Here is a 19,608-nt window from a genome sequence, read left to right as displayed (position 1 = left end):
ACCAGAGCCAGGTTTCACTATACCCTGGCATCTTTGTCCCAATGCCAACAAGCGTGGCTGTCTCCAGGGTCCACTGGGATCTTTGCCTGTGGGGAGGCCATGGGCCTCTACCAAATGTCCTCTTGGTAGGGAACTTCTTCTCCCTGTGTGGCCCACAGACCCCTCAGACCTCACTGCCTGCTCCTGGAGATTTGCCCTTCCCACCAGAGCACTGCCAGGTATTGAGCTGCAGAATTTCCAACTCTGATTATAGAGTCCTAATGGTATTTGAAACCCTCTCTTTTCTCCTTTCTCTCTTTCTTGTTCAGTGATTTGTGGGTGTTTCCACTCTTTCTCTTTCTCTCCAGCTACTTTCAGGAAGAGTGTTTTTCCATACTTGCCACCCTTTCTCTGTCCTCTCTCCATGAAAATAGCTCCTTACCCTCCGTGACTTCTCTCTCCTAAAGTTCACCTCTCCATGCCACATACCTACCAAGTTCTATGGCTCGAGTTATGCAGATTGTTGTGTAAATCCTCAGATCAATTTTCTAGGTGTGTAAAATGGTTTGGTGCTGATCTAGCTGCATTTCAGGGATGAGAGAAGCAGAGAACTTCCATACTGCTCTGCCATCTTGGCCCCTCCTGTTTAGTCTACTTCTTGATTTTTAATTGACCACAACAGAATAATTTTGGTGAATACATCTCCTGTGCTACATAAGAATCTACATTATCCCCTATGGTCACGCTAGCATGATTCTATGACCTGGAAAATGATTTGATGCCGTGTAGAGATGAAAAACTCAGAATGTCCAATTAGCAATATGGCAGACATTCTCTAAGTGATAGCTCCATGTCAAGCTATTGACTGGCTGTATGAAGCTGGCTGTTGTCACTGGCACTGAGCACCTAGTGAGAATCTAGGCAGCACAAGCAGAGGGGTTTGCCCCCCTTCCCCAGTGACCTGGAGCTCAGTGTGAGCAGTGTTCTTGTCACCCCATACCTGACAATATTGATCAGTTTTGTCACCAGGATGAAGACCACAATTTAACAAATGTCCTGAGTTCTTCAAAGCATCATTAGATGCAGAGAAACAGCTTGGATCCTAGGACCCTGCTGCTTACTTGAGACTGAGTAGAATCTCAGAAGATATTAGGAAGTGTTCCCAGGAGTTGGTGCTAACACAAGATCATTTTTGCAGCCAACATTTGGGAAATCTATGCACTTTTTCATTCAAATTTGCCATAAACTTAAAATTTATCTTAAAAATAAAGCCTATTTTTAAAAATGAGAGAATAAGAGCTTTGCAAAATCCATATGGTAAAGAGAAGAGCAATCAAGAGGGAGAATTTAGAATTCTGCCAAATTTAAGAAACTAAAAAAAACAAAAAATAAACATTTCCCATCAAAATGAACAAAATTATAAAAGAGGGAGATCATCAAGGAATAGTGGGTCTAACCGGCACACGTCAAAATCATGTTTACCAATGATAGAATAGAACAACCACTTACTAACTTTTGAATGAAAATGGCCCATGCACAAATATACGAAATAAGAAATGATATCTGAAAAAAATGAAAAAGTTATTACTGGTAACCTCCAGTAAAAATAGATTTAAGGGGTGCCTGGGTGGCTCAGTCAGTTAAGCATCTGACTTTGGCTCAGGTCATGATCTCATAGTTCGTGGGTTCAAGCCCTGCATCGGGCTCCCTGCTGACCACTCAGAGCCTGGAACCTGCTTCAGATTCTGTGTCTTCCTCTCTCTCTCTGCCCCTCCCCTGTTCACACTCTGTCTTTCTCTCTCTCTAAAAAATAAATAAACTTAGAAAAATTTTAATAGATTTAAGCAATCCCTATCAAAATAACACCAGCATTCTTCACAGAGCTAGAACAAACAATCTTAAAATTTGTATGGAACCACACAGAAACCTGAATAGCCAAAGCAATCCTGAAAAAGAAAACCAAAACTGGAGGCATCACAATCCCAGACTTCAAGTTGTATTACAAAACAGTAATCATCAAGACAGTATGGTAGTAGCACAAAAAACAGACACTCAGATCAATGGAACATAATAGGGAACCTAGAAATGGACCCACAAACGCATAGCCAACTAATCTTTGACAAAGCAGGAAGGAATATCCTTCCTGAAGACAGTCTCTTCAGCAAATGGTGCTGGGAAAACTGGACAGCGGCATGCAAAGAAATGAACCTGAACCACTTTCTTACACCATACACAAAAATAAACTCAAAATGGATGAAAGACCTAAATGTAAGACAGGAAACCATCAAAATCCTAGAGGAGAAAGCAGGAAAAACCTCTGTGACCTCAGCCACAGCAACTTCTTACTTAACATGTCTCTAGATGTATGGGAAACAAAAGCAAAAATGAACTATTGGAACCTCATCAAGATAAAATCTTCTGCACAGCAAAGGAAACAATCAACAAAACTAAAAGGCAACCGATGGAATGGGAGAATATATTTGCAAATGACATATCAGATAAAGGGTTAGTATCCAAAATCTATAAATAACTTATCAAATAACACCCAAAAACAAATAACACCCAACACCCAAAAGAACAATCCAGTGAAGAAATAGGCAAAAGACATGAATAGACACTTCTCCAAAGAAAACATCCAGATAGCTAACAGACATATGAAAAAATGTTCACCATCACTCATCATCAGGGAAATACAAATAAAACCAAAATGAGATACCACCTTACACCTGTCAGAATGGCTAACATTAACAATTCAGGCAACAACAGATGTTGGTGAGGATGCGGAGAAAGAGGAACCCTTTTGCACTGCTAATGGGAATGCAAACTGGTGCAGCCACTCCGGAAAACAGTATGAAAGTTCCTCAAAAAATTAAAAACAGAACTACCCTATGACCCAGCAATTGCACTACTAGATATTTACCCAAGGAATACAGGTGTGCTGTTTCAAAGGGGTACATACGCCCCAATGTTTATAGCAGCACTATCGACAATAGCCTAAGTATGGAAAAGGCCCAAATGTCCATCAATAGATGAATGGATAAAGAATACATGATATATATATATATATATATATATATATATATAACATAGTATTACTTGGCAATCAAAAAGAATGAAATCTTGCCATTTGCAACAATGTAGATGGAACTTAGAGTGCATTATGCTAAGCAAAATTAGTCAGAGAATGACAAATATCATATGACTTCACTCATATGAGGAATTTAAGATACAAACCAGATGAACATAAGGGAAGGGAAGCAAAAATAATATACAAATGGGGGGGGACAAAATATAAGAGACTCTTAAATACAGAGAACAAACTGAGGGTTGCTGGAGGGATTGTGGTGGGGGAATGGGTCAAATGGGTAAAGGGTAAAGCCTGAAGCCTATTTCAGATTCTGTGTCTCCCTCTCTCTCTACCCTTCCCCTGCTCACACTCTGTGTCTCTCTGTCTCTCAATAATAAATAAATGTTAAAGAAAAAAAATTAAAAAAAGAAAATTGCAGACTAATATTATGAAATATTGATGTAAATATCTCAAAATATATCAACAAAGATATTCCAATATCATATTAATAAATTGATATATCATGAACATATGTGGTTTATTCCAGGTATACGTGTTTGGTTCCATATTGTAAACTCTATTTTTTTCATACTGAAAACTCCTTAAAATAAAACATCATTTTAACACAAATAAATAAAGCATATGATCTGAATAGATCCTGAAAGAGCCATTGACAGAATTTAAAACAAATTCTTGTAACAAACACATAAAATAGAAACAGACAAAGACATTTATAACGTATTAATATAATCTCTCCCACAAACATGACTCAGTTCCTCAGCAAGCACCTTAACTACTAGAGGGATTGTGGGAGGACATTTCCACAAGATCAGGAACAGGAAAAAGTAACCTATAATTCCATTATTACTCAACCTTATTCTTCAAGTATTAGAAACACAGTTAAGCAAGAAAAAAAATCCATAATTAGATTTCAGAATTAATGGTAATGGACAAGGAGTCATTCCAAAACACCTAAATTTATGCTTGAGTCAAAGATATTCTGGGACTGGTGCAGCAGTGGCAGAAGAAATCTCTCCAATGAGCAGAAACAACAGGCATTCCTGTTGAGGACTAGTGAGAGGATACTATAGCTCTGGGTTTCTAGAAATAGGTAAATGACCAAGGATAGAGACACTGGATTCCTCAGAGGTCAGGTGTGAGATGAACACAGTGGACCTGCCACCCCCAGTCCATGAACTTCAGTGAAAAGAGACCCTGTGTCCCAACCTGATAGGAGAGGTCGCCTTTCTCTTGCTTTGAGACCGTTTGTCTAGGAAGGGGCTGCTGTGAGTAACTTGGAGACAGAAGGAAAGGAGTAGACCTCACTCCCAGGTTGTGACCCTCAATGGACCTAGACCCTTGGTGGCAGCAGCAGGAGCATCAGAAGTAGAAGCCACAGGTTGAGCCTGAACAGCTGCTGGGGCCACCCACCAAGCAAATGAGAAAAGGGTTCTGATCTCAGTTCCCATAGGCTGGAGGCTCTGTGTGAGCCGAGAATATTGTCATGGGGGACTATGAGGAGCCACATTATCCTCACTCCTCAGTCCAGTGTTATTCAGGGAGACAGAGTTGCCAGACATGGAGCCAGAAAAGTGATTGGGGACCCTCAAGGGTTGATTGCTATTACCTTACAAAGTACATTTGGGGGCCATGCCTGGGAGCTCTTGGTACTCATTCACACCATTACCACCAATGTTGGAGCTGCTCCAAGTGCAGAAGATGGTGACACTCTGGCCTAGGTACCCAGATACTGAAAGTGGCTGAGTCAGCACAGAATGGGCCCAGGACCCTGCAAGGGGGAGAGACACAGAGAGGGTGATGTTGGGGAAATGAGAAAAGAGGAAGAAGAGCCACACATGTCCTCCCAGGGCCCCTTCTCTTGTCCCCCCATCTAGTCAAAGTGCAGTGATTGAGGAGGGTGATATGGAGAGGGGACCAGGCCATGATGGAGACCATCACTGATCCTGCCTTCTGTGGCCCCACAGCTGAACAGAACCTCCCCTAATGCCTCCCTTCTCTTCAATCTCTGACAGAGAGAGGGCCCTTCCATTCAAATAAGACCCCAGCTCTCTGACCCCTCACTGGCCTGGGTCAGGTCTCTCTGCCTGAAGATGTCAAGGGAGTGCGCAGGGAAGGAGCTGTGTGGGTCCAGGGGGTGGAGAAGTCTCAGCTGTGAACCCTGAGCAGAGGGCACAGGCAGTGCTAAGTGGCAACTCCCAGCTATGATCATCCCTTAAACTTAATAAACAGGACTGAGTGCCATCCAATGTCCATTCCCGGCACACTGTTGTGTGATATGGTGACCAGAGCCCATAAGAGACAGCTCCTACCTCCTCACTGCTCTTTCCACTGTCCCCTGCACTAAGGCCATTTCTTATGTGACCTCCCATCATCTCAGGGCAGATTTATGCTCTACTCAGACTCCTCAGGATCAGTGTGTCCATGGTTCCCTTGGGTGTTCTTGGGTCAAGACTGAGGTGATGTCTCTACACAAATTCCTCTTAGATTAGGATCAAGTCCAGAGCAATGATGGGTCCTCATGGCCACATGGCCTCTTCTGTGAAGGATGCTACATTGTTTTCTCTCATGTGAGCCCCTTCTGACCATGGCTACCCTTCCCTGGACATATGCCCCCACACCACTGAGAGGAGAAGGAGCCTCTCTCTAGGGATAAAGGCCCCAGGCCAGTGAATTGATGCCAAGTGAATCTTACTCATCAATATCTCACACACTTGAGCACTACCATCATCCACTTAGTTTTTTTACAAATCGTTTTTAACACAGTGACTCACTCCTAGGAATCACTTCTGCAAGCACAGGACACAGGAGTGTGACAAATAACGTTCTCTGCAGCATTTTACTTAAAACTCTGAATTCCTTGAGCAGTATCTGTTCCCAGGAGACTGAGATGTGGTGAATATTAGAATCCACATTCCAAATAGAGGGTGTAAAAAAGAATTGCCCATAGCGAGTGTTATGGGGGGGGGGGTCAATTTATATGCTTGTGTGTGAAAATATGCCCGTTTTACATATGACTTTGCCAGGAAGATAGATGTTAGCCAAAAAAGAAAAGAAAAGAAAAGAAACCCATAAAACCATTAGTCCCATTTACCAAAATATCATCAACAGATGTTTTAATAACTCTAAAAATTCTAGAATAGTATGCACAAGAGTCTTAACTGATTTTAGTTCCAGGATTTGCTTGGAATGGAAAAGAACAAACTGTCAGCGTGTTCAGTTGTGTGTGAGTGTGGTACAGAGAAGTTGTGTTACTTTGAGATTCTAAATGCACCAACATATTTAAACTGATAAGTGAAAATCTAAGATTATAATTTCAACAAAATTATTCCATGAATTTAACTAAAAGAAAACCTATGCTCTATATAATTTTGCCTTTACAAGGGTTTTATCTTCTGAAATATCCTTTTCTTTGAAAGCTTTGTTTTTTTAAAGACAATTTTTTATTAAAAAATAATAGGCATTCTGTTCAGTGTTGTTCATTAATAGTAGAAATACTAATAATAGCCAAATTATGGAATGAGCCCAAATTTCCATCAACTGATGAATGGATAAAGATGTGGTATGTATGTATGTATGTATATATATATACATACATATATATATACATACAATGTATATATATATGTATATATATATACATATATATACATTGTATATATATGTATATATACAATGTATATATATTGTATACATATGTATTGTATACATATACAATTGTATATATTGTGTATATATGTATATATACATTGTATATATATTGTATACATATATATACACAATATATATACATACATATATATATACACATACATACAATGGAATATTACTCAGCAATCAAAAAGAATGAAATTTTGCCATTTGCAACAACATGGATGGAACTAGAGTATATTATGGTAAGAGAAATAAGTCAGTCAGATAAATACAAATACTATATGATTTCACTCATATGTGGAATTTAAGAAACAAAACAGATGAACATAGTGGAAGGTAAGGAAAAATAAAATAAGATAAAAACAGAGAGGGAGACAAACCACTAGAGACTCTTAAATACAGAGAACAAACAGGGTTGCCGGCGGGGAGATGGATGGGGGAGGGGCTAATGATGGGCATTAGGGAGGGCACTTGTTGGGATGAGCAATGGGTGCTATATGTAAGTGATGAATCACTAAATTCTACTCCTGAAACCAATACTGTACTCTATGTTAACTAACTTGAATTTAAATTAAAAAAAAAAAGGTGATATTAGGGTCTGGAGACAAGAGGCAGAATAGGTCCAAGTATTCTCCCAGGGACCATTCCCCTGTTTTTGCATCCAGTCACCTGTGCAGTGAGCAAGGAAGGTGAGGAGAGGGCACTAGGCCATGGTGGAGCTTATCACCAATCCTGCTTTCTGTGGCCCCACAGCTGAGCATAACCTCCCCTAAATTCTCCCTTCTCCTCTTCAATCTCTGACAGAGAGAGGGCCCTTCCATGCAAGTGAGACCCCTCACTGGCCCTGGGTCAGTCCCCTCTGCTGAGGATGTCAAGGTGGTGGACAGGGGAGGGACTGTGTGGGACAAGGAGGTGTGGAGGTTATAGCTGTGTGCCCTAGGCAGAAGGCGCAGGCAGTGCCTGGTGGCACATCTTAGTGCTAATCAGTCCTGACTCTTCAAAAGTGGGTCCTTAGAGTTCTTGGTGTCCAGGTCCAGACACACTTATTGTCTGACATGGTGGCCAGAGCCCATCAGATACATCTCCTGCTTCCCTACCACTCTGTGTACTGTCTCCTGACATAGGGCCAGGCCAGATGTCCCCTTATGTGGTCTCCCATCACCTCAGGAAAGACTGTATGCTCTTCCCAGACTCTTCAGGATGAATTTGTTCACAACTCCCTTGCTGTTCATGGATCAGAACTGAGGAGGTGTCTCTACTCAGATTCCTAAGTCCAGAGCAGTTGATCTATCCCCATGTAGACATGTTCTCTTCTGTTGAGGACACAGATGTTTTCCTCTTATGTGATTCTTCTCCTATTAAAAATTTAGCAGTGTCCCAAAAATAAATAAACGTTGAAAAAAAAAATTTAAAAATAAAAAAAAAATTTAGCAGTGTATCTCCAACACACAAAAATATTTCTTCAAAGCTCATTTTCCTGGTGAACTGTAAGTACTTTGGTTTTTGATATGCTCTAATCAAGCTTCACCATTTTACTAGTCTCCTTACAAATATATGAGTTGAATAAAATATTTCACACTTGTTCATTATTTATTTGTATGAGAGTCAGATGTTTGGCTTTCTGAGTTGGGCTAACTCTGATCCCACTCCCAGGACACAGAAGAAGGTGAGTGTGAGAGCACCTCCTGTGACCAGGACCCTGTGAGATGGAGACTATCATCAATGCACCTGAGGTGACCTGGGGTAGCACTTACTGGGGATGGGAGAAGAAGGGGACTCATCCTGAGATGTGTGCAGAGCATCTTGTGCTGGGTCTCTGGGTCTGCTTCTCAGCTAAGGGACAGATGGAGGAGAGGAGCACAGGTGGTCAGGGAGCATCTTGTGTTTTATAAGACATTGGAAAGTTCTGGGAGTAAGAAATAAAACTTTGTGAGACAGCAGCCCCCTGACCTTTGTCCCTTGCCCTGCTCTCAGTATCCACAGTACAAAACCCAATGTGAACTAGCTATGAAGGTGGAGGGCAGAGTTGGTAGAGAGCTGCATGATGTCCATGGTGAGGACACTTGAGGAAACCTTCTGACCTTTTCCTCTCCTATCTGTATCCACATCTCCTAGCCAGGTGGTCAGCATGTGATTGACACCAGCTCCAAACCCAGGGATGAGTCTTGTGTTTCCCAAAGAAATAAAATAATTCCTTTTCTTTTAAAAAATGCTTATTTACTTACTTTGAAAGAGAGAAAGAGAGAGAGAACATGAGTGGAGGAGGGGCAGAGAGAAAGGGAGAGAGAGAGAATTCCAAGTAGGCTCCAAGAGCAGCGCCTGACAGGGGGCTCAAACTCACGAACTGTGGGATCATGACCTGAGCCAAAATCAAGAGTCGGATGTTAACTGACTGAGCCATCCAGATGCCCCAGATGATTCGCTTTCTGAGAACCATGCTGATTTGAGGGAAGATGGTGTGGGTGGTCTGGTCCAGTCTTCCTGAAGGCTGGGATTCCTGATCAGTGGGTCCAGGAGGACAACCTTTTCTCATTCTGGAGGGCTTGTTCTGTGGATGTGATACTTGGGAATGAAGAGTATTTTATCCCTATGTGGAAATCAGCTTGGGGCCATGAGGGTAATGGAGAAGAGACATCTTGGATAACTATCAGAGAAGAAAGAGTGAAGCCCTGAAAGATTCCCCACTTGTCATCTGGAGAGGAAATATCCCCATGTCACCACTGAGCAAGGCAGGGAGGCTGTTGATGCTTTCATCATGAAAATGAGCTTGGGGTCTCATCTCTCCACCCTTTCCCATGAAGCTTCTTTCCAAGGGCTCACTCATATCCCATCCAGTTCCTAAGAGCAGCCTTGAAGCCACACCCCATTCTTCAGTACCTCCTTCCTCCCCAAACTTGCTGAGTCTGCCCATTCTCCTCCAACAGCCACAGCCTTTCTCAGTTGCCTCCCTCTTTCCTCCTGCTCATTCTTGTTCACTGAAGCATCTGGACTTTTCTTCATAAGCTTGAATCAGATCCTTCTTGTCAAACCCTCTAGTGGTTCCTATACCCACGCTACCATGCTGACCTCTCTTCACAGTAACATTTTGTGTGTATTGATACTTTTACTGGATTGTTGTCTCTTCCCCAGACAGCATCATCACCATTAAGACAGGGACCATTCCTATCTTATCCCTTCTCTATCCTGAGCCCCTAGACCCAAGTGTGACACTGAATACATGTTAAGTAAATAGTATGGAATGAAGGACCTCTTGGTCAGCCAACTGTCCTGAGTCAGCTCAGCTGAACTCTGTGTCACTGGTTCTACCCTGACCCTATCATGGACCTGGTCCCCAGGGCAGGCTGATGCTAGCATCAAAGGATTTCTGCCCAATGTGACACAGTATCACAATATGTTGTCACAAAGGACTGGATTTGGGGACATAATTTGAGAGGATGAGGACAGATTGTATATGATGCACAGCTAGATGCAGTAAGTGTCCAGAGAGTGAAGGGCCCACAAGGGGAGGAGGGAGGCTGCATCCTGTGCCTCACAGATCTGGAACACTGTCCAGATCATCCCATGTCTGGTCCCAGTGGTCAGGCTTGTCTTAGGACAGGATCTAAGAGACCCCATGGAAACATTCCTTGACAGACCTGAAGTCAGAGGTTTCATCTCAGATGCCAATTAGACAAGAACCCCAGGTTCACATTTCCAGGGCTTCTGCCTGCATGTTTTGTTTGCAGACCATACTGTTCATCTCTGTGTTGCTGCTTTTTCTGCTATACATGGTGGTGTTCTTGAGATCTGATCCCAACATCATGAATAGATGTGTCTGTACAGCTTGGAAACAGGAATCTAAATGATAAAAATATATACATATAGAAAGAGGAGACATTTAGCATCCTGCTCACTTTGTCCAAAGCCTAACTCACTTGAGAATTCAGAACACAAATCTTGAGACTGCGATGAGGTTGGTAAGTGGGAAGGGAAGTGCATAAAGGAGAGTCATCAAGGATGGGAGCCCCAAGTCTTAATATAAGCTAAGAAGAAATCCCTGGCTGTTCCTAGGGGTAAGGGACTTGAAGAAGCCCAGATACAAACATATTTTTCATTTCCTCACTTGATCAGATGAGGAACACTAACAAGAAAAGGAGAAAGATCTAAAATTGTCACTGTAGACAGATGAAATTGGCTGTGGGTGCTCAAGGAGCTTGAATCTCATTTTCCCCAGGCCTGGAGCACTGGAGAAGCACTGGGACCTCTTCATTTCGCTGCTCAGTGATGTTCACCTTCATCCTTAAGTTGCAGTCAAGACCTTCAGCTATACAGTGACATGGAGATGACCAAGAGGACCAACATCCCACGAATATGTGGTTGTTTCAATGGGTCCAGAGTTTTGATGAAATATCTCAAGTGCTGATGTGTCAAAATTATACCCTTCAAGCCACTGCTGTTGCTTATTCCAGTACAGTAGACATTGGCTTTCACTCCTGGGGTTCCAGTCCCTTAGAGAGCCCAAATCAGCAGGGAAAGGTGTTGTGAACACAGGACAAGTCTACACAGTGGAGGGAGTGGGGAAGAGCTGAAGAGGGATACCTGCATAAGCATGAATGTCAGCATACCTGAACTGTGACATTTCAGGGACAATGAGGAGGGGGGAAATCCAGAATGTGGTGTAGACAATCCACAAATCTGTTCCTAAGGCCGCCAAACTAAGACACATCTTTCTCAATCTCATGTTGTACTCCATATCTACATCATAAGCTCTATTTCATGGACTCTTTGTGGGTTCTGTTCTGTGGAATAATCTATGGTAAGTGTTGGAGGATGGGGGGAATCTGTGTCCTGAGTCCAACAAAGGCCCTGAGAAGTCTGGGTTTCAAGGAAGCCTGTGTCAGGGAATGTAAGATTTCCCCAGTAGGCATGACTTTCCACTACATACACACCCACAAGATCAAGCAAACAACACCCTATATGTTGCAGGGATACAACCACATCCCTTCCAAGACAGGCCAAGACAGGTATTGGAGGTGATCTATTCTATGACCACTTTCCTCAGACTGTCTTCCCAGGAATTATGGATGCAAGTTCCATTTGTAACCCTTGGAAGTACTGTCAGAGTTTCTGAATCACATGGTGCCCTCTTTAATAAAGCACCTGTATGGCCACAATTCTCCTCCAACAGGTTACAAGTTGCAGGGTCCTTCTCTGTGTTGAGGTGATGAACAGAAACTCATCACCCCATATGGACATTGGTGGTAACCACACAAGCTTAGTGCCCAGGAGCCCCCACCCTTAGCCCTGTTGCACCCACACTCTGTTCATCAGCCCTCAGGACACCAGGTCCCCTACCTGGTGTATGTTGCTGACAGAAGCTGCATGCCTGTGCCCCATCCTGATTTGTTTCCTCTAACTTCAAACCAACTTCCTATACTTCATCCTCCATAGATACAGGCATACCCTGTGAATGCAGAGCAGGATTCTCCCAGGGCTAAAATCTGTGTACACTTTTTTTATTGTTTCTTTTGTTTTTTCTGGAATTCCACAGCATTACAAGGACATTTTACCCAAAGTTATTGCAACAATTGTATTGGCCAAGTCTGAGAGAATTGACATCTTCACCACATTAAATATTTTGACCCATAAGACAGATATACCTACAGATTTATTTAAGTATTTAATCTCTGTCATGAATGGTTTATAGTTTTTAGTGCATAAAACTTCCAAATTCTGTCAGATTTATCCTTGTATTTCATATTTAATATTTTGGTGCTATTGTAAATGGTATTATTTCTAACTTTTAATTTAAAAAAAATTTTTAATGTCTATTTATTTTTGAGAGAGAGACAGTGAGAGCCAGGGAGGAGCAGAAAGAGAGGGAGATACAGAATCTGAAACAGGCTCCAGGCTCTGAGCCGTCAGCACACAGCCCAATGCGGGGCTCGAACTCATGAACCGGGAGATCATGACATGAGCCAAAGTCGGATGCTTAACCGACTGAGCCACCCAGGCACCTCTCTAACTTTTAATTTTGATGGTTGATTGCTTTTGATGGAGAATACAATTCCAAGCAGCATGTGAAGACTGCATTCCAACCCTAAATTGAAACTCTCAGACCAGAAGTATCTCTGAGTCACTCTACACTCTTAGGAGGGCATAACCTGAATCAACATTTTTGGACTCATTCAATTATTTCATTAAGAGCTATTAATCTCTAAGCATGGGATTACCTCCAATGCAACATTAACAGAGTGAGCCTATACTATCAATAGATTAATCCAAATTTTGATCTGAACAACAGTATGAAATATTGTCAGGTCAAGTGGTCTAAGGCAAATCAGGTACTGACAAAAGAAATGACAATGGAAACCAACCCCTGAGCTGGACTTGGTCAGAGCCCCTGCTGTGGGTGGTGCACCAGGTCAGGAAGTTGCAGGTGAGGTTTTTGTCTCACTGCGTCATGAGTCTGGAACATAGTGTAAGACTTAGAGTTGCCATGCCATGTGCTACAGTAATAGTCAGCCTCATCCTCAGGCTGCAGCCCAGAGATGAGCAGAAGCCCTGCATTGGCCGAGGCATCACTGGATCCAGAGAAGCGGCTGGGGACCCCGGAGCCCTGGTGTTTATCTGAGTCTGAGTGGTAGTACAGGAGATACCGGGGAGGGTTCCCTGGATTCTGCTGGTACCAGTTTATCCAGAAATCACCAACTCTGAAGCCACTGCTCAGGGTACAGGTAAGTCTCACAGAAGTTCCCAGAGATGCAGAGAGGGAGGGTGGCTGGGTCAGCACCGGCTGAGACAGGGAACCTGCAAACACAGACACTCATGAGACTAGGCAGGGGACAAGGTTAAGCTGCTTGGAAGTCTGTGACAGTGAGGGTGACACCCACTCAAGAGCTACCATGGATCTGGGGATGTCCCTACCTGTGCAGTGAGCCAGGAGCACAAGGAAAAAAGGGGTCCAAGCCATGTCGGAGACTCCACCTGTGGCACCAGATCAAGCCTGGGATGTGCCAAGCCCCTTTTATCTTCTCCAGGGCCTGAAAGGGGAGGGACCATTCACAAAAATTTGTTTCCTGCCTTCTAGATGAAGTCTCAGCTTTGTTCCTGAGAGGGCTGATTTCCACAAAGGCTCAGAGTTTGTCCCCTGGGAGGGACCAGGGAGGAAGCAGCTGCTGGGGCCTTCCACAGACCTGTGAGCAGGAGACCCCTCCCAGCCAGAGGGGACATAGCTGCTGACACATAGGCAATAGTGCCCCAGCCCTGGGGGGGTTGGCCAGTACACAGCTGGAGATCCCCACTGTGTAGACCCTGGAGATTCCCATAGCACCCCCTGCTGCCCACTAGTCAAACTTCAGTCTGTCACTGGAAAGGATGTCAGTGACACTGACCTGACAGCCTGGCCACTGTCAGTCCACAAGCATACATGTGTCACATGCCCTAGTGCCCAAGATAACTAATATTAACAGACTTCCCACTGAGGACTTTTGGCTTTGTCAGAGAAGAACATGAGGTTGATTCACCACCACACACCATGCATGAGACTACAGTGGATTGAGAAAGCAGAAGGCTGGGGAAACACACCTGAGCTGCTCTCTCAGCAGGGCCACATGAGGGAGGAGGCTAGTTCTCTTCATGTGGAGTGGAGGCCAGGTGTCCTACATCAGGACAGATAAGGCACACCACCTTTGCAGAAGAAAGATGGACTTTGGGGGGAGAGTAGGACATTAGTCATGATATGTTGAGGGGATGAAACACTACATGATTTGATAGTAACTTTGAGAAAATAGAATATAAGTGACAAAATAGTCGAGGAAATTTGAAGCCTAAATATAAAAGTACTTCTATGTCAGGGTGAGGTGCTTGTATTTTTATTTCATTTGGGCATGTTAGAGTTTGAAAATAGGAGAAATGATTGATGAAATATATATTTTATTTATAAAAATGTTCCAGCTTTGTCAGAGTATAATTGCCAATCACAAATTGTATGCACTTTTAAGGTACAACATGAAGATTGGATATACATAAAAATTGTGAAGTAATCACCACAATCAAGCTAATTAATATATCCATCTCCTCATATACATACCATTTCTTCCTTCCTTTCCTCCTTTTTCCTCTTTCTTTCTTTCTTTCTTTCTTTCTTTCTTTCTTTCTTTTCGTATTCTTTTTTGTAGTGAGAACACTTAAGGTCTACCCTGTCAACAAATTTCAAGTATACAATACAGTATTATTAACTAAGAAAGGTATACCTTAGAACATATACCTCATTCTGTTGTCAGTTTCAACAATGTGCCTGAAGACAACACAGCAAGTAAGGCCATGTCAAGAAGGCTTGAGGGATGATGATACAGGGAATCTGGAGGAGGAAGATGAGTGCACAATGCCCAGGATGAAGAACACAGGGAGTTGACTATGGTCCTAGACTGAGGATGAGGGAAAGGATGATGGTGAACTTGAGGGCTCCTGTTAGGTTGATCAGGTGAATTTTATTGTCATTCACTGTCATACAGGTAATGAGAAAGAGAAAGAGGAGGTTGAAGGGAAATAAAGGGGCTTTGTGTTATATTTGTAAACCTGGGGCATGTAGGAAATACCCAGGAATGGGAACATGGGATGTTGCCAAATCAGTCATTCACATTCCAGCGATAGGAGCATCCTTGCATGATCTGCATCAGTTCTGGTGAGAGTGCTAAGAAAAGAATAAGATAAGAAAGGTGATAAGATGATTTTTTTAAGTGTAAGTATGAACACCAGGAGCTACTCCTACTCACAGAACCAAGATAAAGAATAAAAATCCATTTGAAATAAATAAGGAAATCCCTCATTTCTTTCATCATGTGTTTTAATTATTTAAGCAATTACTTTTCAGATTGGGCCTCCTTTTAAAGTTGATTTGGTTATTGTGCTGCTGTCTTTTTTTAATGTGTGCAATTGTTTTTTTGTTTATTCATTCAGTTACGAAGAGTATTGTATTAACAACTGCAACTGTGATTGTGGATTATTTTTCTCATTGCTTCTGCTAATTTATGCTTCATGTTATTTGATAAGGTATGTTATCAGATTCTAGCTTTTTATGTTTTTTTCTTGAATAGATTATTTCATCAGTAGAGAATGTGCTGCTGTGTTTCTAGTAAATTTCTTCCCTTAAATTCTTTTGGCCTGATACTTATATAACCACATCTTTCTGTTGTTCATTGTTGCATGCTATATTTTTTTACCACTCTTTAAAAAAATTTTTAATGTATATTCATTTTTGAGAGACAGAGAGAGACAGAGCATGAGTGGGGGAAGGGCGGAGAGAGGGAGACACAGAATCTGAAGGAGGCTCCAGACTGAGCTGTCAGCACAGAACACAAAGCAGGGCTCGAACTCATGACGTGAGATCATGACCTGAGCCAAAGTCAGAAGCGCAACCAAGTGAGCCACCCAGGTGCCCCTTACCACTCTAAAATACAATGTATCTTTATCTTTATTTTAACCATGTCCCTTTTGCTCTAGTATGTCAGTTCATATCTTTAATTGAAATGTTTAGTCCATTTATATTTAATATAATATAATATCATTATGTAATATAATTTATATATATTTATATATAATATATTTATATAAATATATAAATATATATAATTATATATTTAATAAATTTATTTATATTAAATTATATATTTAATATAATTTTGGTATCTTTCTCTTAATTACATCTGGATTTTGTTCCTTTATTACTCCTTTCTTGCCTTCTTTTTCATTAATTGCATATTTCCATTATGAAATTTTACATTTAGTAGCAATGGATGCTGAGTACATGGAGTTGAAGACCCTGAGAATTGGGGTCTTCAGCCTAAAAGCTGTTGGGAGCTAGCCAACATTTTACACCCAATTTTGTTACACTGTCCAGAGCAGAAAGAAGTGACTCCTACAACCAGACTATGCAGCCTGCTGAATCAGCACAGGCTGAATGCAGGACCATGGAAACTGGAGTGACTAGGGAGGACACAGCAACTGAGACCTTCCACAGACCTGTAAGTAAGACTGCCCAGCATAGAAAGGACACAGCTGCTGAGTCCCCATCAGCAAACTAATGAGGTACCAACGCCCAGGCCCTGGAGAATATGAGGGATTATACAGCAAGGGGCACACACTGTGTACACCTTAGGTGTCCCCTGCTGATCACTGGCCAAACTTCAGATTTTTCATTGGAAATAATGTTTATGGTGTTGGTCTGACAGCCTGCTTGCTGTCATTCCAGAAATATCTGTGGACCACCCTCTGTAGGTAAATCTCATTTTATTAATAAACATCATTTTCAACTGAAAGCTTTTTAGATTTTGAGGTGAAAGAGACATGGATAATATGACCACTATACAATGTGACTGAGGTTGCCACCAGGTGACAAGGCAGAGGGTTCTGGGAACAATGTCCTGAGTGGCTCATTCAATAGGGAAACAGGATGGAAGTGAACTGTAATCTGGATCTGAATAGAGAATGGTGGTCCTGCTGATGGATGAACAAAGCAAACAATATTTCTTTAAAAAAAGTTGCAGAGTTCTCTGAAAGTGTAGCACAGTGTTCAAATATTCAGAGACATCACATAGTGTTGGGGTATTGGGGAATGACAAAACTTATATTTCTGGTTCTCACATTTCTTGGAAGCCTTTGTGGTCAGGCCACACCATGTTTCTTTTTTGCTGTTTCTCCTGAGACAGAAGCTGTTGTCCCTTACATCCCAACACCACGGATGAAGGAGTCAGCCAACCTGGGCAAAAGATCCTAAAAGGTCAGCATAATGGCTACTTCTCATCATACTTATATAAATGTTTCCATCCATTTTAGGAATATTCATGAAAAGACTATGACAAGCCAGCAGTGTGCCAGACATGAGGGATACAAAAGGTGAAAATACAGAAGGCCACTGTGGCTGAGGAAGGAGGCAGAGAGAACAGAGAGGTGGAGATATCACCAGGGGCAACACCAGCCTTTGTCAACTGATGACACAGATGTACTTCATCAGTTTACTTCATCAGTCCCCCAGATGTTCACAAAGTGAAAACTCACCATTGTCTTCATGGTAGTATTTCCAACACTCTAGGTTCTCTTTTCCTTCCTCTCCCTTTCTATCTCAGCTTGAGGAGAGTCTTCAATGCCACATCCACTGACAAACTCTAAAATGTTACATTTTCCTCCTGTTATGGACTTTTCCCACCGAAATCCAAAACTTGATTCTCTCCTGATTAGGTAGATCAAAGAATGAGTTTCTCTTCTATAACATAGTCTGGGAGGTTCAGTTCACTACTGAATTAGGACATGCTACATTGTTTTCCTCTTATTTCCCTTGGGTGACCCTCTTGCCAAAGCTGAATCTCTGTTTTTCAGTTAAGGGGCTGAAATGTACACAAGTGCTTCTTATTATTCAAAGGAATATGTGAGGTGACTCCCCATGAGTCTTTACTTCAGATAAAGACTGAGGAAAGAGAGAGTAAACAATATGATAATAATGAGGATCAGGTACCATGTTTTGAGTACTTCAACATCGAAACATCAAGATTTGGAAGAGGCCCATGTCTTTTCATTAATTTATATTCAACGATTTACTCATGGAAGTTTGACAAGACATAACAGATTTGCATAGTTCCTATGGGACATTTATAATGAAGCCATGGATTATAAGGCAAAACTTAGGCCATTAGGCAATCCATTGAAGTCATGCACAAGATGGGAGTCCAGTATGGTCTCATCACATTTTACTAATGGCACACATTGAACCCTAAATCCAATGCCTACACCCTCTTCACATGACCACTTCTATCTAGGTATGTTTTGTATTATATATTCACAAAGAATTTCTCCAAAACTTAGAAATCTAAAACAAAAACATGTATGATTCCACAGTTTCTATGAGTCAAACTGGCAAAAGCTTGGAAGTGTATTTCTGGCTCAGGTTTCCTCATGAGGTTGCAATCAAGATTTTGACCAAGGAAACAGAAAGGCTTCACTGGGGCTGGTGGATCAACTCCCAGTTTGGCTGAGTCACAAATGAGGATGCTTCAGTTCCTTGACACATGAACTTCTCCATAAGGCTCCTTGAGAGTCTTCACAATATGGCAACTGCCTTCACCCAGAGTGAGTAATCTGGGGGAGCACAGTGGAAGTATTTTGGTCTAGCATTGAAAGTTACACACAGTCATTTCCTCAGTATCTTAATAGTTACAGTCATCTCTATTCATTATATAGAAGGGCATGAATTCCAAGAGGCAGTGATCACTAAGAGCATCTTGGACACTGGACACCACAACTGATCAGTCCACAAGAGACACAAATTTGGTATGAAAGAGGCCTCATATTGGTGGGGAGTTGTGTTTGGGGCAGCATCTGTGGCTGGATTTGGGAGACTAGAGTGACAGGGTGGGTTACCACACTGAGGATCAAGCACTTTATCCCCTATGGATGTGGATATATCTCAATATTTTTTAGTAACAATCAAGTGGAATTTTCAGGTTTCTCTTCCAGACAGCTTTCACAGAATACAGCATGAACTTGAAAGGGATGTCACATAAGGAGGGACAATGTAGGTCTGATGGAATATAACGGTGGTGTAGAACAAAGGGAAAAAATCTGATATGTAGGATTTTAATCTCCTTCTTGGGTGGCTAACAGGATGTGCCTTATGGCTCAAAGAGAGAACCAAATTGAGATACCAGGTTCCCAATTTCAGTGACTGAGAAAATGGACATGACAATAAGGCAGATAAGGTAAGAAAGAATAGAGAGCCCAGAAATCTACCTACACAAATGTAGTCAATTGATCTTTGACAAAAGACCAAAGGCAATACAATGAAGAAAAAGAAAAAATAGGGATTCTGGGAAGATGGCGGCGTAGGAGGACGCTGGGCTCACCACGCGTCCTGCTGA

At 42.0% G+C, this 19,608-nt stretch overlaps 1 gene segment (V, D, J or C); it reads right to left on the bottom strand.

Moving 5' to 3' along the window:
* Positions 1-13,699, bottom strand: part of LOC115528231 — a 917,695-nt gene extending 903,996 nt beyond the window's left edge. Inside the window, 2 exon segments of the V gene segment in view lie at positions 13,183-13,507; positions 13,625-13,699. Coding sequence covers positions 13,183-13,507; positions 13,625-13,670 — 371 coding nt within the window.
* Positions 13,700-19,608: the final 5,909 nt, after the last annotated feature.

Source organism: Lynx canadensis, chromosome D3 (genome assembly GCF_007474595.2).
Source record: "Lynx canadensis isolate LIC74 chromosome D3, mLynCan4.pri.v2, whole genome shotgun sequence".
Lineage (NCBI taxonomy): Eukaryota > Metazoa > Chordata > Mammalia > Carnivora > Felidae > Lynx > Lynx canadensis.
This window is presented reverse-complemented; position numbering and strand designations above follow the sequence as displayed.